Source organism: Thalassophryne amazonica, chromosome 7 (assembly GCF_902500255.1).
Source record: "Thalassophryne amazonica chromosome 7, fThaAma1.1, whole genome shotgun sequence".
Taxonomy (NCBI): domain Eukaryota; kingdom Metazoa; phylum Chordata; class Actinopteri; order Batrachoidiformes; family Batrachoididae; genus Thalassophryne; species Thalassophryne amazonica.
In genome coordinates, this window is record NC_047109.1 from 4494592 (window position 1) to 4511580 (window position 16989).

The following is a 16989-nucleotide window of genomic DNA, read 5'->3' on the forward strand; positions in this document are numbered from 1 at the left end:
ACTAGATGTCGAAGTGAGGTGAGCTATCTCAATGTCTCTGGAGTAGTAATCTGTCACTATGAGGTAGGTCTGTTTCTCTAGTTCACAGAGATCTGCTGCTATGTGCTGCCAAGGGCCCTCTGGAAGAGCTGTGGTGAGTAATGGTTCCCGTCGCTGAGTGGGCCTGTTTTGGATGCAGAATTGGCATGTTGACACTTTCTGCATTATCTCACTGCTGATGCATGGCCACCACCAGAGGGCGCCCTGCCTGGAGTGCGGGTTCCAGGCACCAGAGGGCGCCGCCGCCTCACGGGAGCAGCCTCGGTGACAGCTGTCACCCATCACCTGAGACAGCTGACGGCAATCATCAGTGGGGTATATCAGCAGGACGGCATCTCCACCTCATTGCCGAGATATCGTTTTTACCGGAGAGGTAACGTATTGACGCTAACAGAGTGTATCTTTTTGGATTGAGCTAGTTATTTGGATTACTGTTCCAACGAGAGGTGGAGGTAACTTTCCTGCTGTTCGGAGTCCTGGGTGCAAACGCGCCCCCATCTGACTGTACTTTGTTTCCTCGCCAGCAGTACCAGGTCCGACACGCGGAGGCAGTGGCCACCTGGGAGTTCGGGACTTGGCGGTTCCAGTATTCCCGGGGTCCTGTGGCGGAGGAAGCCGTGTGGTTCCGGTCTTACCTTGGAGAGGCGTCTCCTATCTTCGAGCCTGCCCACACGACACTTTTGTGAATTGACTGTTGTCCATTTCTGTGATTGGTTGTATTTGTTGTGCACATTCACAACAGTAAAGCGTTGTTATTTGACTTACTCCATTGTCCGTTCATTTGCGCCCCCTGTTGTGGGTCCGTGTTCCTACACTTTCCCAACACAGTCAAAATATCATATATCACAATCCAGTCTGGTTTGAACATTTAAGTTCAACATGTAACTTTTCTCACAGTAATGTGAGATGTAAAAAAAATAAAATGTGATTCATGAAGCTCTAATCCACTCCTGTTTAAAAGTACCTTTAAAAAATGTTGATTTTAAATTTGATTTTTTTTTCTTAATTGATATTTTAATCAATGCCTCCAACGGTAATGATTGACAGGCCCCTAAATGTTCAACAAAGCCACGTGTCTCTTCTCCAGGCTCTGGATAGACCTGATCTCAGACCAGTTCTGTCTGGATTAGCTCTAATCTGTTTTTAATCTGCTTTGCTCTCGGGGTCAGTTTGCTCTTTCTGAAGACTTCTCATATCTGCAGTCATGGGAGCTGGGGTTCCGGGCGGGTTTCTGGTGCTGCCTTGGTCCAGTGGCAGCACTAATTCAGACCCGGGTTCTGGAGCGGAGCTGGAAGGCCGAGCGCTGCTGCGCTGTGGAGCCGTGCTGGGACTCAGTGTAATCTGTAAGACTTGGATTTGATTAGATTTTAGTTCTGTTGCTGTCTGTGGTTCAGTCCAACTGTTTAGACCCGGATCCAGACCAACCCTTTAACGTGGCTTTAGACCAAACACTTTGTGGTTTGTGAGTCGAGGCAGAAATGCAGCTTCACTTATGTGTTTATTACAAAGTTTGACGTTCACTATGTTGATCTATAATGTGATCGGTGCTCATATGGATGATTTACATCTCGTTTGGAATCAGGACAATGAGAAGGTCACTCCAGGTCAGTCAGTCTCTTATTTTGTCTGCACTTGACCAAGCTGATGGACACGTAATCTGTTTGTGTGGGGGGCGTGGCTACAGGTAGGAATTGTGGTGCACTGTAAAAAAAAACTGTTGTTTTTACAGGAAAACGCTGGCAGCTGTGGTTACCAGGGAATTCCTGTAAAAAAATACAGCAGCACAGTCGATAACGTTACAGACATAAAATGTAAATGGATTTTCAGGGAATGAACCACGGCTGACACACATTAAAAAAACTGTTAAATCTACAAAAAAAGACAGCCTAGGCTCTCTTTTTTGTAGATTTAACAGTTTTTTTACAGTGTGGTTCTGGGAGCGCGGCGCTTTGGCACTGAGCGGCTCCCACACAACCCAGTCCTATTTTCCAGCTTTTTCTTCCCTCGCCTGGAGTGCTGAAGACGTTAGAGACACACCTGAGCGGGATGAGCTCATCAAGCCTGACGAGGGGAGAAAACGCTGGAGGAAAACTTTTCACAGAATAAATGTATTTTTACTGAATGACTAATAACTAAAAGTCAACAGACAAGAACATCAGGATGATTTAAAGCTCCACTGTGACGGACTGCAGAGGACAAATACTGTCCAGCTACTTATGGACCCGACTGCACTTAAAGTGTGTAGGAAACTGCAGGAGAAAACATGTTTCTGTGATCACACACACACACACACACACACACACACACGCACGCACACACACACACACGTTGTCAAACAGTCCCAACAGGATGCAGTTTCCATGGTTACAGCTGTCGCATGTCTTCAGGTGTGACGGTGCTGAGACATTGGATTGCAGGTGGAGTGTGTCGCTGCTCAGTACGCCTGGATGGGAAGACAGTTCTGATCACTGGGGCCAACACCGGCATCGGCAAAGAGACCAGCAGGAACCTGGCACACAGAGGTGAGTGTCCACCAATCACAGGCCTCTGCAGCTGTAATGTCCCCTATGCAGAACTGTGGACAGAGCAGGGCTTCCTCTGTCTCATCAACCACCTTCATGTCCTCCCTCAGCACATCCATAAACCTCCTCTTTGGCCTCCCTCTTCTCCTTCTTCCTGGTGGCTCCATCCTCAGCGTCCTTCTCCCTATATACCCTGGGTCCCTCCTCTGCACATGTCCAAACCATGTCAGTCTCACCTCTCTGACTTTGTCTCCAAACTAGCCTACCTGTGCTGTCCCTCTAGGGAAGGGGTGGGGTGGGGTGGGGGGGGGACTGTTTTGACAGTTTGGTTTGAGAGGAAGATAAATATACAGAACATCCAATAAGTATTCACAGCACTTCAGTTTTTCCATATTTTTCCACTAAAAATTCTACTCATAACACCCCATAATGACAAGATGAAAAACGTTTTGGTTTTTTTTTGCAAATTTATTTTAAAAAACAACTGTGAAGGCCATGTGAGAAGACGTGTTTTGCACTGCTCTACAGCTGTTTCCAGTTTTTTTCTGAAAAACTCTGATTTGCAACAAAACGTAATAGCATAGTGTTGAGTGTTGGATCCTGTAATGCTGAGGCTGGTAAATTAAGTAAAGAAGTGAAAACAACATCAAAACAGCCAAAGTTAACTGACTATCGTTGTCATGGGCGGAGACAATAACGTGACTACCATGTAGGTTGTACTGAATAGAACTGACGGTTTATTCTGAACGTGACCTGAACGTGTTTAACTTCGGCAACACCCATGCAGTCCATGTCCATAGTTCCGTGCTATGGCTGAAGAATGCATTGTTCATTATAACTCATAGTAACTCATAACTGTCGGTATGAAAATTGTTAAACCTCATCAATAACATATGAATACTGTCAGTTGATAATAAAACTTAAAATAGCAAATCATGTTGTTATTTCGCACTACATCTAATACATTCCCCCCCTTTTTATTTTTCTTTTCCAAAACACATTCCCTCTTTTTTCAAAGTGTTATAACAAGGCAGGCCTAACTAAGTGTCTCTATACCTGCATGGAAGTCTGACCTCACGGCCCCTGGAAGTCACCTGTACCCCACTCTGTGCTGGTGTATGCGGGGTTGCATGCCCCGCAGCTCGGTCTGGCGCCCTCTGGACTGGTGGCTTGTCACTGCGCGTTGGACTGGCTGCAGGTGAAGCTCTACCTGGCGGCGGTGTTGGTCCCTCAACTGGTGGCTCTTGTTGGTCAGATGAATCCGAAGACTCTGGCCCGGCTTGTAGAGGAGGCCCAGCTTGTAGATGTTGCCGATTGCGACGCAGCACTGCACCGCCATCCGTCTTCACCAGGTACGACCGGGGCTTTTTGCACCAGCCAATGACTTTGGCAGGAGTTTTCCACCCCTTCTCTCCATCGATCTTGACCCTGACGTCCTGGCCCTGATGAAGCGGTGGAAGATGACGAGCAGAGTCGCAGCGGTCATAGTAGAACTGGTAAGATTACTTTGTCTGTGCATCTTTCTCATGAACCTGTTATCTGTCAACAGGTGCAGGCTGTAGCTTCTCTTCTCTAGGAAGTGTAGTTCTGATGCATCTTCCAGTCATGAGCTGAGCTGGGCTCACACCGGTTGCTGCACTGGGGGTTGCTCTGTAACATAACAGAGCTAGATGTGGATCAGGCTGCTTCAAGATGTGCTTGGCCGTCTGAACGGCCCGTTCCGCTGCACCGTTCGCTTGGGGATAGTGAGGGCTAGTTGTAGTATGAACAAAGCCATACTTCTCACTAAAGTCTTTGAACTCGCCAGATGTGAATTGTGTGCCATTGTCACTCACCAGTTCGAGCAGTATCCCCCATCTCACGAACATGGCCTTGAGCCTATTGATGACCTGGGTACTAGATGTCGAAGTGAGGTGAGCTATCTCAATGTCTCTGGAGTAGTAATCTGTCACTATGAGGTAGGTCTGTTTCTCTAGTTCACAGAGATCTGCTGCTATGTGCTGCCAAGGGCCCTCTGGAAGAGCTGTGGTGAGTAATGGTTCCCGTCGCTGAGTGGGCCTGTTTTGGATGCAGAATTGGCATGTTGACACTTTCTGCATTATCTCACTGCTGATGCATGGCCACCACACTGACATCCTTGCTCGTTCACGGCACCTTGTGAGGCCCTGGTGGCCTCCGTGAATCTGCTCCAGTATGGCAGGTCTCAGGGTAGCAGGGATGACGATCCTGTCCTGATACAGCACCGGCCCAACTGTTTCAGAGAGATGTGCTCTCGTGGAGAAGTAAGGCAGCAGGGATGGCAGCACTCGTGACACCTGGGAGGAACCTTGTCTAAGTCGTAAGTATTTCTAAGTGTCAAGAGAAGTTTGTGGTCTGTGTGTACGTGGAAGCTGGCCATACCTTGTACGTAGCGGGCGAACCTCTCACTGGCCCACACACATGCCAGGCACTCCTTTTCAATCTGTGAGTACCTTTTTTCTGCCTCTGAGAGTGTACGGGAACAGAATGCCACTGCCTTCAACTCACCACCATGTTCTTGCATCAACGCAGCACCTAGGCCATAGCTGCTCACATCTGCACTTACTACAGTCCCTCTGTCAGCTTCGTAGTATGCCAGGGCAGGGGCCAACACCAGCATGGCTTTGATGCACTGAAACGCTCTTTCTTGTGCCTCACCTCAGACCCAGTCATTCTCTCTCTTCAGCAGGTCTGTGATCAGATGCAGCTTTGTGGAGAGATCTGGCAGGAATCTCCCAACGTAATTGATGAGCCCCAGGACTTGACGCAGTTCCTCGACGTTTGCTGGACTGGCCATTTCTGTGATTGCATTCACCTTGCTGGGGTCTGGCCTCAGCCCCTCCGCGCTGATGAGGTGGCCAAAGTACTGAATTTCTGGTTTGCCAAAGTGACATTTGGCCTTGTTCAGCTTCAGTCCACTGTCTCTGATAGTCTGTAGGACTGCAGTCAGGCGACGATCATGCTCTTCAGTTGTGGCTCCATATACAAGGATGTCATCCATCACTACGACCACCCCCTCGTGATCCTTAAGCAGAGTGGACATCCGTCTCTGGAAGATTTCTGGTGCTGACGTTATCCCGAATGGCAGCCTACGGAAACAAAACCTTCCCATAGGAGTGATGAACGTTGTCAGCTTACGGCTACTCTCCTCCAATGGGATTTGCCAGAACCCACTTGTCACGTTGAGAATGGAGAATATTGTTGCTCCAGCCAGCTTTGGAGCTATGTCTTCGAGAGTGGACAAAATGTACCTCTCACGCCACACCGCTCTGTTCAGGCGTTTTAGGTCTACGCACACTCTCACTTGCTCTTTGTTCTTTTTCTCAACAGGGACCATCGGGGCACACCAATCCATGGGGCCTGTGACCTCCTTGATTATGCCCAGAGACAGCATTCGCTTCAATTCGGCTTCCACTTTTGGAAGGAGAGGAAACGGGATGTGATGTGGTGTCGTCAGGGAGTAGGGCTCTGCATTGGGCTTCAATTCGATTTTCGCTGGTCGCACTTGAACAGTCCATTGTCCCCAAACACATCACTAAGCAGATCAGATGTAATGGCATTCACTCTCATTACTAGACCCATTCTCTTGGCAACACTGTGTCCCAGTAGATTGTGAGAGTATGGCCCCTTGATAACAGTCACCCAGTACTTGTAGCGCTGTCCCTTGTATGGACTTAAGGTGAGGAACCTGCCCACAGTTTCCACCTCACCTCCTGGGCTGGTAATGAGAGGTTTTGGCCCAGTTCTGATCAACCGTGGAGGTTGCAGTAATTTACTGAAAGCAGTCTGTGACATTACTGTAATGTCTGCACCGGTGTCTATTTTAAATTCTACAGGACTGCCATTCACATCCAGCTCTGCTAGCCACTCATTGTCGGGGTCAGGCCGTGCAATCACATCTGGCGTCGCCTCACGTACAGCGCCAACAAAAAATGCATCCTTACTGTATTCGCTGTTGGACGCAACGTTCACTTCTTTTAGTGCTCTACTTTGACAGACAGCCTCGAAGTGCCCTATTTTGTTGCATTTTATGCATCTCCTATTCTTAGCTGGGCAAGGGCGTGCGTTTCCATGCTGGCCATTACATTGTGAACAGGCAAACTGCTGCGACTCACCCCTGTCTCTCTTTGCCCACTGCGGTCTATCCTTCCAGCCATTTCTTCCACTGGATTGCAGTCTCCCTTGTCCTTGCCTCATAGCATCCACTGAACAGTACGCACGCAAGCACACATTTTGTTGTTTTATTTGTTCATTTTGACGAGCTATTTGGATTGCTTTCTCAAGAGACAGTTCTGGCCCCAACTGCAACTTTTCTGACACGTCCATGTCCAAGATGCCAATCACAAGTCTATCCCTTATTTGCTCATCCTTGTTAGCTCAGAACTCGCAGTACTGTGCTAGCTCATACAGGCTTCAGATAAAGGCTTCCACGGGCTTGTCAGGCTTTTGCACTCGCTTATGAAAGCATGCCCATTCATGTATTACATTTCTTTTTGGCACGAATTGCTCGTGGAACTTTTGTATCACAATGTCATAATTCATTCCAGGGCTTACTTCATCGTTCTCCTCCTCATCCTCGGCGTTTTCGATCCGGTCATACGTGAACGACTCGTAGATAGCCTCGGCTTCCCTCCCCATAGCATAAAGAAGCATGTTCACCTGAACTTCCCTGCTGTCCTGGTCCAGTTTCGTTGCCACTTGATAGCAAATGAAACGACGGCACCACATCAGCCATTCCGCCGGGCGGGTGAAATCGAACTTTTCTGGAGGTCCTAATTTTGCCATTTTCACTAATTATTTGTTGAATCGGTCACTTCTGACACCATGTCATGGGCGGAGGCAATAATGTGACTACCATGTAGGTTGTACTGAATAGAACTGATGGTTTATTCTGAACGTGACCCTATGACATCATACCTAAAAGCAACTACAGTGGCCCACGCATTCACATATCATCATCATCTATAGTTATGCTGCTATAGACTTAGACTGCTGGGGGGTTCCCATGATGCACTGAGTGTTTCTTTCTCTTTTTGCTCTGTATGCACCACTCTGCATTTAATCATTAGTGATCGATCTCTGCTCCCCTCCACAGCATGTCTTTTTCCTGGTTCTCTCCCTCAGCCCCAACCAGTCCCAGCAGAAGACTGCCCCTCCCTGAGCCTGGTTCTGCTGGAGGTTTCTTCCTGTTAAAAGGGAGTTTTTCCTTCCCACTGTTGCCAAGTGCTTGCTCACAGGGGGTCGTTTTGACCGTTTGGGTTTTTCCGTAATTATTGTATGGCCTTGCCTTACAATATAAAGCGCCTTGGGGCAACTGTTTGTTGTGATTTGGCGCTATATAAATAAAATTGATTTGATTTGATTTGATTTGATCACAATCGTGTTCGCGGAGAACCACAGAAAGTGAACGAAGAAATGGCGGAGGAGGAGCCCGGCAGACAAGGGGAAACCGAAGGTGCAAAGGCAGACGCAATACTGGCTGCTATCGGCTGCCTGAAAGTGGAGTTCTCCTCAAAACCTGATGGAATTATGGCGGCATTAGAAGATGTGGAGAAGGAGATAAGCGACTGCACCGAACGAGTGTCACAGGCGGAATTACGCATCTCAAGTGCCTACATCTCAAGACGATGTAGTTAACCTGCAAGCTAAAGTTCAGAAGCTTGGGTTGAAAAATAAAACTCTGGAGGACAAGCTCTTGGACCTGGAAACCAGATCCCAAATGAACAACCTGAGACTAGTGGGACTGCCAGAGGGTGCCGGAGGAGAGAATCCATGCTCCTTTCTGGAAAAATGGATTCCAGAAGTACTGAATGTTGCGACTGAACCGGTTGTTATTGAAAGGGCACACTGAATCGGACTGATGAGGGGCGGCACAGTGACACCGAGGACCATGATAATGAAATTCTCAACCACAATGACAAACAGGTGGTCATTGCTGCTGCACGGGTTAAAAGAGACATTCGGTACAAAGACCAGCAAGTACGGTTCTACTCGGACTTGGCTGCAGAAATACACCAACTGCGGAAACAATTCGACCCGTTCCGCCAGGAGCTCTGCAACGCGGGATCCGACATGGAGTGATTCACCCAGCAAAACTGTTGGTAACACATAAAGAGCGCACTTACACCTTCAAAACACCAGCCGAAGCTCAGGAGTTTATCCAGAGGATCCAGAAGGACACGGACGGGACTTAAATGCAAAAGACTAAAACGGTAACTCAGTGGGGGAACTAAATATGGAGAGGCAACATTAGTTTATTTGATTTGGAACAGTGTGTGAAAATACTGCATATGACAATTATAACATCGTCTCAGCTAATATTTAGAAGATATTTTACTGATAGTTTGGAAACACTTTCAGGTATGTGGTAACACTACAAGCCCACACATCTGAAACAGTGCGCATATCGTATGTTTTAAGCTGTGGCTATAATTTTCACGCTAGACAAAATATATCTAGTACACACACTTATGTTCAGGTACACAGGATTATCTGTGCAAAAAACACACACTTATAAACACATAAACACAAACTCTAAGTATAAGTTGAATGCTTGGAAAGAGGATTTGCAACTAAGGATTTCGGATGATGATTGGAAAGTATCGTGCTGGTGCTCATACTACATCTATAAATGCATGCCTTAAACTAGTACAGTACAAATGGATAACGTGCACTTTTGTAACTCCAGTAGATTTAAACCGATATAACAAAAATATACTGGATATTTGTACAAAATGTATGAAAGCTAGAGGCAAGCTTTTACACTGTATTTGGGAATGTAGGAAAATAAAAATGTTTTGGGAAGAAGTAAGAATTATAATTGAGAAGATAATTTCCCAACAAATAGTACTTGATCCAAACTTTTTTCTGTTGGGCGTTTATCCTGAAACACAGAATTACTGTAAGAATGACAGAGCATTCATAAACCTGAGCTTCTTATACACCAGTGGTGTCCAAACTATTCCAGAAAGGGCCGAGAGGGAGCAGGTTTTCTTTGCAGCCACTGAGTTCAGCAGGTGATTTCACAGATTAACATCCCTTTGAACAGGTGGGATGAGTTCATCACTGAAATCACCTGCTGAACTCAGTGGCTGCAAAGAAAACCTGCTCCCTCTTGGCCCTTTCTGGAATAGTTTGGACACCACTGCTATACTCTAAAAAATGCATTACAATGTTATGGAAAAACAATAATAGACCAAGTACCGTCCAATGGATGAGACAGATCTTTTCAAACCTTCCGCTGGAAAGAGTAACTCACATATTAAAGGGTAAACCACAGACTTTTGAGAACATATGGATGCTTTTATTAATTATGTTAAGGATTTAGATTTAACTGATGAACAAATGAATGATTAAAGAGCAGACAATGCGGTTCCCAAAATGTAAAATCTCTGTTTTGTTTTTCTAACATCCTTATGCAATGCACTTGCATACTTCAAGTTGTGCAGATTACCATTTATTTTAAAAGAAGCATTTTTTTGTTTGCTTGTGATTGTTTTATACCTCTATGTCATAAATACAGCAATCTGATGTTTTATCTGTTATGTGAATGTAAAATGCTGTATTTCATGGTGCTAAAACACCAATAAAGATATTGTGGGGAAAAAAAAAACAACAACTAAGAAATCACATGTACATAAGCAGTGTTGCCACAGTTACTTCAAAGTAATCCAATTACACAGCCTTGAAAAAGTAACTTATTTACTTTACTGGTTACTCAATTTTATTTTGTGAATACTCACTTTATAGTCACCCTTTCTTGACTTCAATGAACAAAAATACTTGTCAAGAAAGAAAGATGTCTTTATTTTATTTTTTATAAAAAAAAAAGACATCTTTCTTGACCTCACAGTTAACTGCTGACAGCACTGTAACAGTAACACTGACCATTTCTAACCAACATTGTGTTTAAATCTAACAATTAAATTCTTTCTAATATTTTTCTTACATTTGAATTATTTCTAAACATTTTAGTTGTTGAATTATTATTATTATTATTAGTAGTAGTAAGTACTATTAGTAGCAGTAGTCATATGAAAAATTGTCTTCAAAAGTTGACCTTTATTGTAGGGGTGTTGTGAGGGGCTACGCCCCCCCATGCTCCCTTTCCGCCTAATGTGCCCCTGGTTTCGGAGCATGAAGAATGGATAATGTGTAGAATGGCAACATTGACAGCTAAGAACGTTTTATTTGTGTTTTTTACATCATCATCATGGGCATGTCTACCGGGTCCCCCTGTCGGGACAAAGCATCTGGCTTACTGTTTTTTCACCCGGACAGCGTGAAATTGAAACAGCTGAAGAAAATGGCCCACCTAGCCTGACTGGAATTGCGTAGATAGTCCAAATTTTTTGTGGTCAGTAAATTATGAACAGAATCTGTGCCTCCTCCAACCATTGCCGCCACTTCTCCAACACCACTTTAACTGCCAACATCTCGCAGTCACCGATGCCATAGTTCCGTTCCGCTACAGACAGTTTCTTTGACAGGAAGGCACATGGGTGCAGCCTATTGTCAGAGGGGTTTCTCTGGGAAAAGACCGCTCCTACCCCCACATTAGAAGCATTGACCTCAACCATGAACTACCGGTCAGGAACGAGAAGCACGGGGGCTACGGTAAAGCAATGTTTTAGGACTCTGAACGCCTTGCTGCACTCCAGCGTCCAGACGAACGGACAGAGGGACGAGGTGACAGCATGTAGTGGCGCCGCGACCGTACTGAAATTACGGATAAATTTAAAATAAAAGTTAGCAAACCCCAAGAACCGTTGGGTTTCTTTAAGGGACGTGGGAATGGCCCAGTCCCACACCACTGCAACCTTCTCAGGATCCATTTTTATTTCCTCCTCAGAAATAACAAAGCCCAGAAAGGACACAGTGGGTGTGTGGAATTCATATTTCTCTGCTTTCATGAAGAGATCATTTTGTAGGAGGGTTTGTAATACAGTACGCACATGACGCGTGTGTGTCGCCAAATCAGGGGAAAAGATTAGGATGTCATCCAGATAAACAAGGACAAACTTATTCATTAACTAAGTTTTGGAAGGCAGCTGGTGCGTTCGTGTGTCCACCCGGGAGTACAAAGAGAGAAAGAGAGAGAACGGCAGACACACCCAAGGAGTAAAATCCCAACAAGAAAAGAACACACAAGAAAAAGGGGAAAGACACAAACAAACTAAAAGCAGAAAAGCAAATACGAGGTCTGTTAGAAAAGTATCGGACCTTTTTATTTTTTTCAAAAACCATATGGATTTGAATCACGTGTGATTGCATCAGCCAAGCTTGAACCTTCGTGCGCATGCGTGAGTTTTTTCACGCCTGTCGGTTGCGTCATTCACCTGTGAGCAGGCTTTGTGTGTCAGACCCTGACAGTTTTTACCGAGGACACTCAGAGCGGCACAGAATTTTAAAGAAAAAAAAGTGTAAAAGTATCTTTGTAGAGCTCAGACTTGGAGAAGTAACTTTAATCCGATGACTGATTTGGAAAGATGAATGCATTAGATTACTCATTAGTCAGATTAGAGTAACAAGTTACTAACTACCACGTTACTGGCATCACATGTCCATAAGTATTCACAGCCTTTGTTCAATACTTTGTTGATGCACCTTTGGCAGCAATTCCAGCCTCAAGTGTTCTTGAATATGATGCCACTGTCAGGATTTGGGATTTTGTTTTGTATTTGCTCTGTTTTATTTTATTCTTCACTTTTGTCATTTGTTTGTTCTCTTGCTGGTCTTTTTCTGCTTGGGTTTTCTCTGTCTCTATCTTGTCTTTCTCTTGGTGCTTGGTGGTGGGCGTTTCCTTCTGTCTAGCCACACCCCAGTTCTGGAAGTTTCTACTCACACCTGTACCTAATTTGCAGCTCATCACCTGGGCGTATTTTAGGATCACAGTTTGCTCTAGTCCCTCACCAGATCGATGTGCCTTGTATCAGGCGTGGCACAAACCGTATGGACACAACTGCAAACTCACATATACTGTATATATGATAGAGTTCAAAAAGGGGTTTAATTGGTTCAACAGGCAGGTGGTCGGTCCATGTGTGGTCCCGCAGCGTTGCAGAGGTAGCAGATAGATGAGACACTGAGGCGTAGTCAAAAAACAGGCACAGGTCAAAATACACGGTGTTAGGGCTATCAGATGCGAGACAAACTCGAGGTCAAAAACAGGCAATGTCAAAATACCGATAAGCAAGACAAAACTAGGCATGGGACGGAGGCTGGAAAGTGACATGAAATCAACAATCTGGCAGTGCGTAGTGAGACTGTGAGGGTATTAATAGGGAGGAGACTAATCAAGGTAATGTGAAGCAGGTGCGTGGAAGGTTCTGGAAAGGGGTGTGGTTTAGTGATTCAAAGAAAAGGGAAGAAAGGCAAGAGTGTACGAGATGGCAAAACAAAGGGGTGCAAAGCAAGAGAAGTAAGTGACAGAAAAACTAACTGTGAAAAATGTGAAGTGCTGAAGACAAACAAATAATTAACGTGAGCAAAACTAAAGTGGCCAAACTAAGAAATACTGTGACTAGTCTAGGAAAGGGGAAAAAACAAGAAACCTAATATAAAACCAAACTAGTGTGGAACTAATACTGACAGACATAAACATGAATACAATACATGATGATGACAAACAAACTACTGGTATAAAAGAGAATAACAAACTCAGTGACTACAGAATAATGCAATAAATAGAACAAGATAACTGATAAACAGAAAATGTAACAAATAACAAGTGGAACATAATCAGATAAGCAACACTGAAGATAAATAATAACAAAACCCTGTGACTAAAGCATAATATAATAAATGTGATAAACAGAATGAAACTAAGACTAAAACAACATAAGGGACCAAGAGTGAAAGCAAATAATAAACAAAGCAAAACTAAATACATGGCAAAGAAAAGATACAGAGACTAAAAGAAACAAAACCAGTCAAACTGCCTCATCATGTTTTTCGATCATCTGCTTGTTTTTTCGACCACCCCTCCAGCCTGATATTTTTTGTACTTTTGCTCATTTTTGGCTGCCTTACCGTGTACCAACTCCAGCAAACGTCCTCAGCAAATGATTCAAACCTACAGAGCTGTGTGTTGGATGGGGAGCATCGGTGCACAGACATTTTCAGATTTTCAGGTCAGGGCTCTGGCTGGGCCACTCAAGGACATTCACAGAGTTGTCCTGAAGTCACTCCTTTGATATCTTGGCTGTGTTTAGGGTCACTGTCCTGCTGAAAGATGAACCGTCACCCCAGTCTGAGGTCAAGAGCGCTCAGGTTTTCATCCAGGATGTCTCTGTACATTGCTGCATTCATCTTTCCCTCAATCCTGACTAGTCTCCCAGTTCCTACTGCTGAAAAACATCCCCACAGCATGATGCTGCCACCACCATGCTTCACTGTAGGGATGGTGCCTGGTTTCCTCCAAACATGACGCCAAAAAGTTCAGTCTTTGTCTCATCAGACCACAGAATTTCGTTTCTTCTGGTCTGAGAGTCCTTCAGGTGCCTTTTGGCAAACTCCAGGTGGGCTGCCATGTGCCTTTTACTAAGGAGTGGCTTCCGTCTGATCACTCTACCATATAGGCCTGATTGGTGGATTGCTGCAGAGATGGTTGTCCTTCTGGAAGCTTCTCTGCACTGAGGAATCCTGGAGCTCTGACAGAGTGACCATTGGGTTCTTGGTCACCTCCCTGACTAAGGTCCTTCTCCCCTGATCGCTTTCCCCAGCTCTAGTGTCATGAGCTACCCAGACTTTGTTCTATTAACTGGTTTTATGAACCTTTTCAGACATATATGAAATGGGGAACGACACGCTCAGCTCTTAGCCGAGCAGTTCTTCTTCTAATGACTTCCGCACTTGTGGAAGCCTCTTGTGCACATAACTCTGCTCAGTGTAACAATGACCCCGATGCCTAATGTTAGAACTGACACAAATACATCACATCTCCCCCCTTATGTTAAAGCATTAATCAAGAAGATCAGTCCTCCTGGGTTCACGTGACGTGCTTGGCAAATATGGCTGCTTGAGAACGATCGGCGTCCCCTCCGCACCTTATTTTATATTTCAGCTCAACAAGGAGCGATCATAACTACGCAGTAATACTCTCATTTTGTTGCTAACATGCCAAACAATACGAGAAGTGCAACTAAACCGACTATGACTACGGGAATCGGGAGCGGTAAAAGCTCCGAGTTTGCCGGTGCGAGTCAAGCTAATGCTAAGGCTAATCAAAGGCCTCCCCTTTCTCCACCAAGCTCTGTGGTGGAGGAGGTACACGCGCTGGAGTCTCCCGGTGTCCCTGGTGAGGTAGCACGGGAGCTCGCTAAACTCGCTGCACTCATACTGGAGAAGTCGGACAGTCATGATAAGAAACTTGAGGAGATTCGTGTTACAACAAGTGCTACAGAGAGTAAGCTCGCTGACATTGGTAACCGTATTAGCAATGTGGAGAGTCGCCTGGGATTTCTGGAGGACGCACAGGAGAGGCTGGAGACTAGTCCCCCGGCTACCAGCAGGGAGGTCGAGGTGCTCAGGGAGAAGCTGGATGAGGTCGAAAATCGCGAACGCAGATGTAATTTACGTTTCATTGGCTTCCCGGAATCCTGTGAGGACAACAACGCGGTCTCTTTCCTGGAGGGGATTATTCCGTCGCTATTTGATATCAGCTTTGTCAAGGGTTTGGAAGTGGAAAGAGCATACAGACTTGGAGCTATGCCCAGAAGCCAGAATGGTGAGCAGCCCACTCTCTCCAGAGCGATAATAGCCAGATTTCTGAGACTTCAGGATCGGGAGCACATCGTTGAAGCTGCACGAAAGAAGGGGAGTGTAACTTGGGGAGGCCAACGCATTATGGTCTTCCCGGATTATTCCAAGATGCTGAATGAAAAACAGGCTAAGTTCAAGGACTGCAAGAAGCTCCTGCACGACAAGAACATTCGTTTTGCATTGAGCTACCCAGCTATGCTCGTTGTGAAGACAGGCGTTTCGAAAGACCATAAGAAGGCCATGTCGTTTATCCATTCACTCGACTGAGGTATTCCCAGCTCGCGGTGACACACGGACTCTGTGAAGACACACTACTGTGTAGACTCTGACTTTTTGATGGGCACTTCTGCCATTAAGGTTTGTTATTGTGACGGGATGAGGGCTTCTAGAGGTGAGAGAAAATGTTTTTTTGGGAGGGTCATTTGTCAATTGTTATTCTGATAAATACAACGCTCTTTGTTGTAGCCAAAGTTACTATAGGTTGGGATGTATAATATTATTTTGTTAGATAATAACCTGTTACCAACTCACACATATGTGGGGGGAGGGGCTGGGATGCCTTGGGCAGCGTTAGTTAAGTGTATGTTCGCGGACTTTGATAAGGGAAGTTCTGGAGGGAGAGGGGGGGTTGTTTTTTGTTGTGGTGGGTTTTTCTCTTTTAAGTTTTGTTTTATTCTTGTCTTTATTTTTTATTTGATACCAATACAGTTTTATTCACAGCACCATTTATTGCTTGTCCATCTGATCAATGACACCTAATAATTTAAGTTTGATGAGCTGGAACGTTAGGGGTCTCAATAATGTCATAAAGAAAAGGAAAATTTTATCTTTTATTAAATCTAAAAAGTGTGATATTGTCTTTATCCAGGAGACACATCTATCTCGACAAGAATATCAGAGGCTCCATTTTGGCTGGGTGGGTTTTGTTGGCTCAAGTAGCGGAACCAGCAAAAGTAGAGGTGTAGCAATGTTAATTAATAGGAATTTACAATTTAAATGCCTGAAACAGAGTGTAGATGAGGCGGGTAGGATGTTGATTATGTTGTGTGCAATTCAAGGCACAAATATTATTTTAGCTAATATTTATGCTGCCAACACTGATGACCCGTCTTTTTTTGGCCAGCTGGAAAAAAAGATTTCAGATCTGGGGGACTATCCTGTTTTGTTGGCAGGGGATTATAACGAGGTGATGGATGGAACATTAGACCGAAGCAAAAGTCTTACTCGCACAAGAAGAAGAAATCAATCACTCAAAGCAATGTCTGATGCCTGCGCCCTAGTAGATGTGTGGCGGTTACAAAATCCAATGGGCAGGGATTATACCTTTTATTCCTCCCCTCATGTTTCCTTTTCGCGAATAGATTTCTTTTTAATATCCCAATCTTTAATGCCAACTGTTGTTAATAGTAGCATTGGTAATATAATATTATCAGATCATAGTCCAGTTTATCTCTCCTTGATCGCGTTTAATGCTATTACTAGAACCCCCAGGTGGAGATTAAATTCTAGTTTGTTAATGGAGGACGCTTTTATAAATTTTCTTAAATCACAAATTAATTTGTACAAGGAGACAAATATTCCTTCTGCCCCTTCAGCAGGAGTGGTTTGGGAGGCACTGAAGGCCTTTTTGAGGGACAATATTATTCAA

The 16989-nt window shown here is 44.9% G+C and overlaps 1 protein-coding gene across 2 annotated transcripts in view; it reads left to right on the plus strand.

Moving 5' to 3' along the window:
• The first annotated feature begins 1254 nt into the window (after positions 1 to 1254).
• The window catches only part of LOC117513575 (retinol dehydrogenase 13), a 47709-nt gene continuing 31974 nt past the window's right edge, over positions 1255 to 16989 (plus strand). The window contains exons 1-2 of one of the 2 annotated variants that reach the window (XM_034173743.1): positions 1255 to 1382; positions 2427 to 2561. Coding sequence is in view for 1 of the 2 variants with exons in the window: in XM_034173742.1 (XP_034029633.1) it covers positions 2417 to 2561 (145 nt within the window). In the remaining variant the exon portion in view is untranslated. Of the gene's footprint in view, positions 1383 to 2408; positions 2562 to 16989 lie in introns of those variants that run through there. The other variant, XM_034173742.1, reaches the window with a different exon arrangement.